The sequence below is a fragment of the Trypanosoma grayi genome (assembly GCF_000691245.1).
Source record: "Trypanosoma grayi strain ANR4 Tgr_253_V1, whole genome shotgun sequence".
In the NCBI taxonomy this organism is placed as follows: Eukaryota; Euglenozoa; class Kinetoplastea; order Trypanosomatida; family Trypanosomatidae; genus Trypanosoma; species Trypanosoma grayi.
The window spans coordinates 8,865-20,729 of NW_008825872.1; the positions used below are offsets into that span (position 1 = coordinate 8,865).

Consider the following 11,865-nt stretch of genomic DNA (forward strand, 5'->3'; position numbering starts at 1 on the left):
CACACACATACACACAAATTTCTCTCAGACGTGGTAGCCGGCGAGGACTGTGGCTAACGAACTTGAACACAAATACGCCCATATGTAGTAGTGTATGTAATACGTATATGCATATTCACCTGCCTTTTTTTATTTGGTCACTGATTCTGTATTCGTAGCGCATCCTCCGCCTGGTGCGCACACCTCCCTCCCCCTATCTATTCTCCGTGCCTGTATGCTGCTGCTTCTCTTAATGAGAATATTCTATGCACCTCAGTCAGGGGCGCGTGAAGCGGAGGAGGAGGAGGACGAGGAAGTGAAGCAGCAAATCTCCCTGCCGCCTGTGTCCATCGCAGACCTCCCCCCCTTCTCTCTCTCACACACACACGCATCACACCCTCCCCATTGTTATCATCTGACTCTCTTTTTCGTCATCTATCGCCCCTCCCCTCTGTGCAATAGCCAGCGCTGCTGCTGCTGCNGAAGTGAAGCAGCAAATCTCCCTGCCGCCTGTGTCCATCGCAGACCTCCCCCCCTTCTCTCTCTCTCACACACACACGCATCACACCCTCCCCATTGTTATCATCTGACTCTCTTTTTCGTCATCTATCGCCCCTCCCCTCTGTGCAATAGCCAGCGCTGCTGCTGCTGCTGCTGCTGTTTCTGGTGGCGTTGGCGCAAATGACTCTCTTATTAGTGTGCCTCGTCCACCGTCACAGTCAGAAGCGGCCGCTGGTCAATCAAATCGAAGAACCGTCGTGTCTGCTCCGCCCACGCGTCCGCCTTCATCTGACGCTGCGACAGCTCCAGTCGCCGCTGGCTGTGTGGGGTCAACGACGGTGCGACCTCCACGGTGTCCGTGGCGGACAACACCACCGGCGGTGCGTGCTGCGCAAAGGACAAGGGCCGACGTGCCAGCGACAGCCGCGCCACATCGTCGTCATTGTTTTCATGCAAGCTTCCGTCCGCCTCACCCACCTCCTCCTCCAATGCGGCCCACAGCGGTGTGCTGGGGCTCGGCAGCGTGTAGCCCGGCCGCACGGACAACCCGCGTGACTCCGTCGGCGGATCGGTCGGCTGCAGCAAAAACGGCCGCATATGACTCGCAGGCGTCGGCGTCACCACCGGAATCGACACACGTGCAGCCATCGGCGAGGGCGTCTGCTGTGTCGCCCCTACTGCCACTGTGGTGGCGACAGTGCCGCTTCTGCGGCCGACCTCGTGGAGGGAAAGGCGCCGACGCACAGCCGCCGGCGATGACGCATCGCCCCAACTCATTGGACGCGGCGCACGCGTCAGAACGGTTGACGGCGTCACATCATGCTCCGCCCCCTCCTCGCCCCACACAAGGTCAATAGACACCTCTCGGCTCTGCCGCTTCCGCTGCTGCTGCGTTTGGCTGTCAGATGTCAAGGGTGTGGCACACACCGCGGTGCTGTGCAGCGGTGTGGATGTCAGAGTGGTTGCCGTGAGACCGCCGACCGCCTGTGTGTCACTGCTGCTGCTGGTGCTGCTGTTATGGACGCCAGCCGCAGTGGGCTTCGGCGCCTCCTCACGTCGTGCCGCCCAGCTGCGTCGCGTGACGGTCAGGGCGACACGCTCCAGCGCATCATCGCTGTCGTCGCCACTCGCAGAGCGGCGGCCCGTTTTGCTCATCGTGCGGGATGGCGCGCCGCACCTCTCTCCTCTAAATTTTCTCTGCTCTACGCACTGCTGTATCGCTGCCGCTGGCGATGCGTTCATGCAACAATTGGAAAGCGCAAAGAAGACACACACACACACACACACACGCACACAGAGAGACACAAAACGAAAAGAATAAAAAAAGGACATGGTAGCGGGAAAATTCCGTGTGCCCCACACCTCAGTGACACTGGCAATTGCCACCGCACGCAATGGACACACAGACTCAATCCTCCTTATACGTCTCATATCATTACAAGCACTTGTTAACTTCCACCTCACCTGTTTTCGCTTAACGAGACCCCCACCAGATGAAGCCCTCTTCCCCAATATAACACCACCCGTCAACCTCGCCCTCTTCCACGACTGCCGCCACGCCCCCTTCCGCGCATGCCACCGCGCTCGTACCGCTGCTGCTGGTGCTCGCCACGGTGCTGCAGCCCGCCCCTCCCGTCCCCTTCATGGCGTGGCCTCTTCTTGTACGGCACGCCACGCTGTTGCTCCTCATCGCGTGACGCTGCAGCAGCGGCCTCCACGTCGTTGTTGTTGTTGTCATCTTCGTCGCCGCCGACAGCCTCGCGGAGGCGGCGGAGACCCCCGTGCACCTGCTCCGCCCACTTGCGCCCTTCCTCCTCCGTCATGCCAGTGTCCACTAGCGCCGTCTTGGAGACGTCGCCGTAGCGGCGCGAGCTGCGCGTCGGCTCCACCTCGCGGAAGCCCTGCTGCCGCCGCCGCTGTGTCTTCATACGGTCGCGCCGGTTCGCCTCCGTGCCGAGGTAGGCGGCGTAGCAGCTCATCGGCACAAGCATGTTGAGCTGGCGGTCGTCGCGCGAGAGGATCTCCTCAACGGAGAGCGTGAAGTCCTCCGGCGCAACCTCGCGGTACTTGAAGCGCGTCTTGAGCGTCCCGCCGCCCAGCGTGGAGTCGTGGTGCAGCTGCCAGTACTCCTGCTCCTTCTGCGCCAGCTCCGCCTGCAGCTGCTCCAGCGTGCCGCTGTTGTCGCCATCGCCGTCCTTCCTTTGCTGCTGCTGCTGGATCATGTGCTCCAGCTGCTCGCGGCGGCCCTCGAAGGAGGCGGACTCCGCCGCCCGTATCGCAGCCGACGGGTACAGCAGCGCCAGCGCGTCGTCGTTGAAGACGTCGCCCCCCACGTGATGGCCCTCTTGCTGCGGCTGCTTCTTTCCCGACAGCTCATTCTTCTTCACCTCTCTGTTCTTGCTGGCGGCTGTCATTGCCCTGGCCTCCTCTAGCGAGCCAGCCGTGTACAACGCAGGGACGTCCTCTTCCTCTTCCTCGCCCCCTTCGCTCTTCGCACCGTCCTCCTCACCAGCATCCTCTTCGTCTTCGAAGAAGGCCATTTCCTCCTCATCCACGTTCTTCTCATTGTAGTAGGCGTCATCGAAGAGCTCCGCCATCTTCTTGTCGAACTTCTGCGGGTCGTAGTCCTCCTCGAGGTCCTTCTCACTCCACAGCGCCTGCAGCCGCGCCACCTCCGCATCCTCTTCCGCCTCCGCCGTCATCTTATTCCCCTTCTTCTTCTTCTTGCTGCTGTTGCTGCTCTTTGTGATGCCGGCGACAGAGGCGATGAGGGAACGCTGCGCCTCGATCTCCTGCCGCTTCAACGTCTTCAGCCGCCGCAGCTCCGCCACCTGCTGCGCCCGTAGCTCCTCCATGCGCTGCAGCCGCCGCAGCCGTGCTTCCTTCCGCGACGACGTGGCGCTCTTGCGCAGCAGCCCCTCCGCATGCTCGCCAATGGCACGCGGGAAGGACTGCACATGATCGGCCGCCTCCTCCTGGTGGCGGTACGCGCGATCCTGGAACTCGCGCTCCCACACCTCGGCGTCAGCGTAGAAGCGCTCATCCGCCTCCGCCTGCGCCAGCTCCGCCAGCGCCGCGTAGTTGTCCCCTTCCGCATCCTCGCCATCGCCGTTGCCGCTGCCGCTATTGCTGCCCTCATCGCCAGACTCCTGGGCTTCCGTCGTCTTGGACGACTTCTGCTTCGCCTTGCGCTTCTTGGCGTTCTCCGGCTTCCACAACTCCTCCACAAAGAAGTCGCGGAGGAAAGCCTCGTCGGGGTCCGCCTCATCCGCATCTGCCTCAGGAGCATTAGCGGTGGTCTCCGCGTTGCGAATAGAGAAGGCGCCCACCAACAACCGCTTCGCCTCACTCAGCGCTGCACTCGACCCACCTTGTTGTTGATTGGAGGTGCCGGCGGCGGGCTGCACGTCAAATGTCTCGGTGCTCTCCGCGACGCTCTGAAGAAAGGAGTCGCGCAGTCGGCGCTCCTTCGCGGACTGCGGCTGAATGCGGCGGTTTCCCTGCGGGGCCTGACCGTCACCGTCGTCGTTAATGCTGCCCTCCACTCCAGTGATGACGCCGCGGGAGTACTCATCCGCGAGGGTAAACTTCTTGCGCTGCTGTCGCTTCATCTCCACGGCCCGCATGAAGACCTCCGCGTTCTCCCGCTCCTGCTCCTCTGGCGGCGGGAAGAAGGCGGACGGCGCCCCCAGCGGATCACCGTCGTTGCTGTCGCTCTTCTTGGCGTCCCCGCCGCCCTTGGTCGTTGGTGGTGCTGACGTGCTCACCTCCTCCTGCTGCCGCTTCTTCTTGGCGGCCTGACGGATGGCAAGGAACGCCTTGGCGAAGGATAGTTCTTTGCTCTCCGTCAGCAGCAGTGCCTCATCGTCTTCCTCGTCCTCCTCGTCCTCATCGCTGTCGTGGCGGATGCGGCCACCGTACTTCTGCGTGAGCAGCTGCAGCTCCTTGCGCCGCTTTACCTCCTCGTACTTGGCAGCGTACTGCTTGTTGATGTGAATACCATCCTTATCCTCGTTCTTCTTCTCCTCCTCCACCTCCTCTTCCCTGCTCTTCTTGCCGCCCGCCTTCTTCTTACCCGTGAAAGCCACCTTCGCCTCAGCCTTCTGCGAGGTAATCGTCTCCTCCTCATCGTCACTGCTGCTGCTTGTTAGGGCCTCTTCGCGTGCAGCAACAGCAGCAGCAGCAGCAGCGGCGAGTGTCTTTTCCTTCTTCCGCAAGCCAGCGAACGGGGCGTACGCGTGTGGGTCGCGGCGCTGCTCGCGTGCTGCTGCTGTTGCCATCTGCCGCGCCAGCTCGCCCCCGTCGTCCTCGTCCTCGGAGGAGGAGCTTGCGAAGAGATCCCGCTTGGGCATTTCACAGCCTTTCCCTTCCCTATACCGAAGGAGCGTGCTTCGGTGCGTACACGCCGGGCGAACCAACAGAGGAACCGAAGAAGAACAAGAACAAAAGAGGATATCGACATGTGCCACAAGGCGGCGATGGTGGTAGTAGCAATAATAATAGCAGTGATGCCATCAATAATGCATTGCACGCGCGCAATTGCATGCCTGCGTGCGTCGGTGATGTCTAGCACACGACGCCGCTTCTTCCTCCTGCTGCCGCTGTTGCCGCAGGGGATATTTGTGCTTCTCTCTTTCATTTCTATTGGTGGTGGTCTCCTGCGGGAATGCAAAGGGGGGCCCCCCGCGGGGACCGTCGTGCTCTCACTCCTTCTCATTCTCCTGCTCAAGCGCTCACTCCCTACGCAGCCGCACCCACACCGCCATATAGAAGCCGAGCAGCTTATCGATCGCGGTGAAGTGCATCGCCCAGAAGAGTGGCGAGAGCGACGCGGTGCTACGCACCATGAGCTCCGCACTCTCTAACGCGGAGGCCCGGCTCCCAAAGCCACCCACATCCATGTTGTTGTCGCTGCTGCTGCTGCTGCTGCTGCTGCTGCGGTTCTGCTCCGCGCGCTGCACGAGCTCACGTATGGCGGCGTCCTGTGCGGAGCAGCCGCGGATGCTGCTGCCAACCATACTCACCTCGTGCCCAATGAAGGCGCCAATGCTGCGCAGCACCTCAACCGCCGGCACGCCGCTGCTCTGCTTCACCCCCGCATCGCTGCTGCGCCGGAGGAGCTGCAGGAACAGGCGCCACGTGAGCGGCACCGCAGGGGCGTCGTCGTACTCCTCAAGGAGTCCAGTGGCGTGCAGCACCGCGCGGCTGTACAGCATGTGAGCCAGCACCGTCAGCGGGTGCTGCACGAGGCACTGTGCGATGAGAGCGGCCGCCACACGGTACATGAGGGCACGCATAATAAGCCGGTGCTCTGCCTCTGCCGCCCGCTCCGCCTCCTGCTTTTCTGCGCGGCGGCGGCGGCGTTCCCTGTCTTCTTCTGACATTTTTGTTTTTGCTGTTGCTGCTGCACCAGCAGTCGCCGTGCGGCTGCCGTGCTTCTGCAGCGCCCTCTCCGCCTTGCTGCTGGTGCTGATGTTGCTGGTGTCGTTGTCGCCGCGCGCGGGCACCGTGCTGCGGTGGCTGTGCGCCGACAGGCGGCTGCTATTCGGGTCCCGCCCATCGCCGTTGTCGTCGTCGATGTTGTGGTCTTCATGGTCGCCCATCTCACTGACGTTGCGGCTATTGGTGGTGCTGCCGGCGCCATGCAGCAAGGCGCGTCGCGCGTAGCGGCGCAGCAGCACGTACTCCGTGCCGTCCACAATGCGCACCACCGCCCGCTGGCACATCTGTGACGCGAGCGGCACAACAAGCATCTCCAGCACCACGCCTGCGAAGCCAACAGCAACGCCGCGGCACACGCCCGCCGGCGTGTAGCGCAGCGGCCCCGTCACCGGCGACAAGTCCCGCACGCGGTTCAGCAGCACTGGCGTCAGCACACTAAACGCCACGGGGTCCGTCACGGTGTGCGAGGTGAGCGTCATGGCCCACGCAGAGACGTTGCGCCACGTGCGGCGGCTGCGCAGGCTGCGCACCACCAGGTTCGTCTCCAGAAAGGCGCGCTCCATCAGGTAGTGCTTACCCACACTAAGCAGCACGCGCGTCACCACAAAGGCGAGCACAAAGTCCGGCGCAAACAATGCCGCCTCGTTGAGGCACACAAGACGCTTCGCAGTGCCGCTGAGATCGCGAAAACGCAGCAGCGGCAGCGTCACCGCATCCGTCTTTAGTTGACACAAAAAATGCAGCAGCATAACAGGGGTGGAACGCAGGACGTGTAGCAGTAGTACCGCCTGCTTTGTCACGTCAAAGGAGCGCCAGTCCTTCCAACTCTTCGCACCCTCCTTGTTGCTCCGCTTCTCGCGGTTGCTGCGTCGGCTGCCCCCACTGCTGCTGCGGTGGCGGTGTGGCACTTGCGGCGGCAACTCCCCGCTCACCAACGCCGACGCGTTGAGACTCGTGTTGGCCGACGCCGTGCGGCTGCTTGGGCGACTCGAGCGATGATGTGAGCGGCCCCGGTGGTGCGGTTGCTGCTCCACCTCTGACCCACGCGAAGACCTCTTCACACGCTTGCGGACGAGTGTCTCAGGGCTGAAGGAGCGCACAGTGACCGCGAGTACATCATACAGCAGCCGTGCGAGGTTGATGGGGTGCATGACGTCATTGTACAACATGGCTCCCACACACACCGACAGACAGTGGGAGAGCGAGGGAGAGACCCCTTCTGGATTTGCAGCAGCTCCCAGACTACTTCTAATGCTCTATGATGCTATGCCTGCGCACAGTTAAAGCGAGAGAGGGCGACACGGGGGCACACACACACACACACACACACCGCAGCGGCGCAGCCAACGGTCTTCGCCCACTCGCTCCGCCTTTCCTAATAGCAACAGTGAGAAACAACAACAACAACAACAACAAGATCAAGCACAAGCGAGGACAAGGGGTTGTATCAGACAACAACAACAACAACTCTCTCTCTCTCTCTCATTCTCACACGCGCAGAACGTCGCCACCCGCGCCGTTATCCTTCAACCGCCCACCACCGCTGTGATGCGCTGCCCGTTGATACACGCCCCGTCCAGCACCGCCACCGCCGCCTCCACGCCGCCGTCTTGCGGCAGCTCCAACACCACCACGCCACCGGCCCCACCAACGTCGTGGAGCCTCAAGTGGAGACAACCTTCGGCCGCAGTTCCCGAAGCAGGCGCGGTGGACATCGACTCCGGCATATTTTCCGCACGGGCTGCGGCGTTGTCGCGGAGGGTCTGCCGCAGCTCCTCAGCAGGGCGGAAGACACTCAACGGCCGCCGCCCCACGAGCTGCTCCAGCATGGAATTCAAGTGGCACGGTTGCACGCTCAAGTCGACGCCGTACAGCACCACGCGGCTGGAGGGCAAGAGGGAGGCGGCGGCATTGCCATGCGACAACAACGACGGCCTCTGCTGTGACACGTCGTTCGTGCCATCGCCCTTGCTGCCGCGGCGATGACACCGGTACGCCTCGAGCTGCTGGTCCAGCGCGGACAGCAGTTGTCGCTGCTTCTGGTGTTGTTGTTGTTCTTCTTGTTGTTGTTGTTGTTGTTGGTGCGTCTCGCGTTTATGCCGGGGCTCCCTCCGAGGACGCGAGTGTCGTTCCGAAGAAGAAAGGGACGAGGAGCGATGACGTCGGCGGCAATGCGACGACTCACGGCGTTGTCGTTTGTGACGGTGACGACGACCCTCACGGCTGCTGTCGTCATTGTTGTTATTGTTGTAGCTGCCACCGGGGGCACCATCGTGGTCAGACACACTCGCGTTGCCATCACTGCTGTAGCCGTCTTCGTGCCGCCGGCGCATGTGCGCGTCACGACGATCACGGCTTCCCTCGCGGCGCCAGCCATGGCGATTATAGTGCCTGCCAACCGCGCCGTTGCTACTCCTGCCACCGTGGTAGTCGATTCTGCGGTGTGGGCCGCGGTGGTGGCGCCCATCTCTGTCCCCGCTGCCACCATCATCGTCGGCAAGGCCGTTGTCGCGGTAACTCCGGCGATGGGGCGACCGCCCACCTCTGCCACCCCACTGCTGCTGCTGCTGCTGCTGGTAGTGGGACTTGTGCTTCTCTGCAGGCATGATGCTGCCTCTCTCCCCTCCCTCTCTCTCTCTCTCTCAACTAGATAACAGCCGTGCGCCCACTACCGATCCACACCAATGCCGTGCTGCCGCTTCCTGCTCTTTACGGTGGCCTCTTGCCTGAGAGGAGACGCCCACACCAATTGAGCCCCATCAGGAGACCAACAACAACAACAAAAAAGAGAGAATGGGTGTGTGTGAAGGGGAAAGCGATAAGCAAAAAGAACCAGGAGCGGCATACAGAGATGGCGTAAGCATCAGACCCACCCACACCACCGATCCGAACGGTACGACTCATAACGGGGGCTTATATGACGAAAATCGCTTCATCCTCTATTTGTTCCCCTTGAGGGGGAAAACATATAAGATGACGCGCCCCTCGGGTTTGGAGGAGGGCACCGGTGTTGGGGCCGTGTACCCCGCCGCCAACCAGGGCAGTAATATGCACGTGCCGAAGAATATATAGCAAGAACAGTAACCACACACACACACACACACACACATAGACACAGACACACAGACAGACAGACAGGAAAAAAAAGTGAAACCTTTCGCAACTAAACCATGCAGATATCGCAACTTCATACCCCGTCTCCCCCCCCCCTTCTTCGTTTCTGTTTAGAACCACCCCCTTTACTCCTTCACCCGATTTTCTCTTTATTCACTCCCACCACCACCGCCACCACCAACCCCTCGCTCGCTCGCTCACTTCTTGAGGGCAGCCGGGCCGACCTTCGCCTTGGCGTTCATCACCGCCGGGCGTGCAAAGCGCGGCGCCACCTTCACTGGCATCGTCTGCGTGTAACTCGTCTTGTCGCCGTCCGCGTCACCGGTCGCGATGATGTCCTGCTGAATCGCGTCGATCTCCTCCTGCATAATGCGCAGTTGCTCCTCGTCTTCGTCAGCACCGCCGTCATCGTACTCGCCGATGGGCTGCTGCTGCGCCCCGTCCGTCGGCATCGTCTCCTCCGTCGTCGGCGTCGTCGACTTGCCGCCGTGGCGCTTGCTCTGTTTCCGGATACCAAACATATTCCGGAAGTTGCGGCGCTTCTTCGTCACCTCCTCGTTGGGCACCGCCGCACTCTTCCAGCCGGCGTTGGCCTGATCCGCACTCATCTGCGTACCCGCGGGCGGCGCTTCCTTCGACACCTGCTGCTGCTGCTGCTGTTGAGGCTGCGGGGGCGGAGATGTGACGGGCCTCACGACTGCTGGCCCCGGCGGCGCGAACCCGTGATTCGTGAAGAACGGGTGCTGCAGCGCCTGTAGTGCTGTGAGCCGCTTGGAGCTGTTCTGCTCCAGCATCCTTGCGATGAGGTCCTTCGCCTCGTCGCTGACGGTGTCCCAGCCGTGTCTGGCGTTGAAGAGCACGCCGTGGTCGATGCAGTGCAGCAGCTGCCGCCGCTCCTCGCTCGTCTTCACCTGGCCGTGGAACGGCGGCCGCCCAGACAGCATCACGAAGAGTACAATGCCCGCCGACCACACGTCGACGCTCTTGACGAGCTGTTGCGTCGTGCAGAGCGGCTTCGCGCCCTGCGCCTCGATGCCACGGATCACCTCCGGCGCGATGTAGAAGGATGTGCCACACGGCGTGGACTGTACGTCCCACTCCTGCACGAGCTTTGCGAGACCGAAGTCGGCAAGCTTCACCTCAATCTTGTGCGTCGCCTCCCAGTCGCTCTCCGCAGCCGCACCGTTATTACTGCTGCTGCTGACGCTGTTATTGTTGACGCCCGCGTCGGTACTCGCGGCCTCAGCCTCACACCCGTTGTTCTGCTCCTGGCCCTTGCTGCTGCGCGTCTCGGTGATCCTGAGCAGGATGTTCTCCGGCTTGATGTCACGGTGCACAATGCACTGCGAGTGCAGGTAGCTCACGGCGCACAGCAGCTGGTGCATGATGCGCCGCGCCACCCCCTCGGGGATGCGCCTGTTACGCACAATCAGCTCGAACAGATCCACGTTCATCAGCTCGAGCGCGAAGTAAATGTGGTGCGGTGTCGTGATGGACTCATGCAGCGTGATGACGTTCGGGTGTGACGTGCGCCGCAGGATCTCGCGCTCGTGCACGACCATCGCCGCCACCTTGCCCGTCAGCACCTCCTTCTTCAGCACCTTGAGCGCACGCATCGTACCGCTGGGGCGGTGCAGCACCGCGACGACCTGCGAGAACCCGCCTTTGCCCAGCAGCGTCGCGTGCTCGACGTCGTAGAGGGCGCGGATATCGACAGACTCCACAACGGGTGTCGCAGGCACACGCATCGCAGGCGGCAGCACAGACATCGGCTTCCTTCTCCTCCTGGCTCTTGCAGTTGCAGTCGCTGCTGCTTCTATGCGATTGCTTGGCTTCTCCTTCTTCGCACTGCCCACAGACACAACACCAGCATACAGCAAAGCAACCCCATATATATATATATATAGAGAGAGAGAGAGAGAGAGAGAACGAAAAAACAAAAGAAAAAAAGAGCAAAGCGGCACATCTAATGGGCGGGGGCGCCGCCGCCGCAGCCACACCGACGAGAAGCGAAACAGCGGCCACACACACACACACGCAGACAAACCGACGCAAGTGTTCAGAGATATATTCTGTGAGCGTGACGCCGTTAGTGTGAGAGCAAACAACACACTGCATTCCCCCTCTCCAAAATACAAGAAAATGAAGAAGAAATGGCAAGTTCCTCGTCTCACACGTCACGCTGGCAGTCGCCATTCGTTCGATGATTCAATGAGTCCCAGCTTGATGCGTCCCCGGGTTTTCTCGCGCTCAAGACACCCTCCCCTCCGCCCACCCACCCAGACACACACACACACGCACGCACGCAGAGAGAGACATAGTAAAGGGGAATAAAAGATGAGCGAGTTGATAATGAGGAAACAAGGAGTGTAGGACCTCGCAAGAAGGAGAGAAGATAAACACCGTTTGTGTCAGAGGGGGTATTCTATTCTGTTACTTCTTGGCTCCCGCATCCCCATCATCAATCGTCCTCACCGTTCCTTCCGCCGCTGCCTTCGCTGGGCCACAGCCTCGTTGCATGGGCGTCTTCCCGCGTATCTCTGGCTGCTGCCTGCTGCCCCCTGTCATTGCTGCTGCTGCTGCTGCCGCTGGGCCCGCACGCGTTCCAGTCGCCGTACCCACAACACGCCGCGCGGCATACACGAGTGCCATACTGAGGGAGGGGGGTGGGGGCGAGAGGGGGAGTGACCGGAGAACCGAACAGGGACCAAGAAGGCAAAGAAAGCAAGAACAAAAACGTAAAAAAACAAACAAACAAAAAAAGAAGGCACAAAAGTTTTTTTCTGTTTTTCTTTTTTTGTCTTTCTGCTCTCTCTCTCTCTCTCTCTC

At 61.2% G+C, this 11,865-nt stretch overlaps 5 protein-coding genes across 5 annotated transcripts; all 5 read right to left on the reverse strand.

Annotated features, from left to right (window-relative positions):
* Positions 1-672: 672 nt before the first annotated feature.
* On the reverse strand, positions 673-1,635 carry DQ04_02531050 (hypothetical protein; the record flags this gene model as incomplete). The annotated part of the gene is made up of 1 exon (XM_009311966.1): positions 673-1,635. The coding sequence occupies one exon, from the start codon at positions 1,633-1,635 to the stop codon at positions 673-675; it is 963 nt and encodes a 320-aa protein (XP_009310241.1).
* Positions 1,636-2,006: 371 nt separating this feature from the next.
* DQ04_02531060 (protein KRI1) lies at positions 2,007-4,832 on the reverse strand (the record flags this gene model as incomplete). The annotated part of the gene is made up of 1 exon (XM_009311967.1): positions 2,007-4,832. The coding sequence occupies one exon, from the start codon at positions 4,830-4,832 to the stop codon at positions 2,007-2,009; it is 2,826 nt and encodes a 941-aa protein (XP_009310242.1).
* A 381-nt stretch (positions 4,833-5,213) lies between these two features.
* DQ04_02531070 (hypothetical protein) lies at positions 5,214-7,091 on the reverse strand (the record flags this gene model as incomplete). Its single annotated transcript, XM_009311968.1, has 1 exon — positions 5,214-7,091. One exon carries the CDS (start codon positions 7,089-7,091, stop codon positions 5,214-5,216), a length of 1,878 nt encoding a protein of 625 aa, XP_009310243.1.
* Positions 7,092-7,448: 357 nt separating this feature from the next.
* Positions 7,449-8,528, reverse strand: DQ04_02531080 (hypothetical protein; the record flags this gene model as incomplete). Its single annotated transcript, XM_009311969.1, has 1 exon — positions 7,449-8,528. The coding sequence occupies one exon, from the start codon at positions 8,526-8,528 to the stop codon at positions 7,449-7,451; it is 1,080 nt and encodes a 359-aa protein (XP_009310244.1).
* A 705-nt stretch (positions 8,529-9,233) lies between these two features.
* Positions 9,234-10,805, reverse strand: DQ04_02531090 (protein kinase; the record flags this gene model as incomplete). Its single annotated transcript, XM_009311970.1, has 1 exon — positions 9,234-10,805. The coding sequence occupies one exon, from the start codon at positions 10,803-10,805 to the stop codon at positions 9,234-9,236; it is 1,572 nt and encodes a 523-aa protein (XP_009310245.1).
* Positions 10,806-11,865: the final 1,060 nt, after the last annotated feature.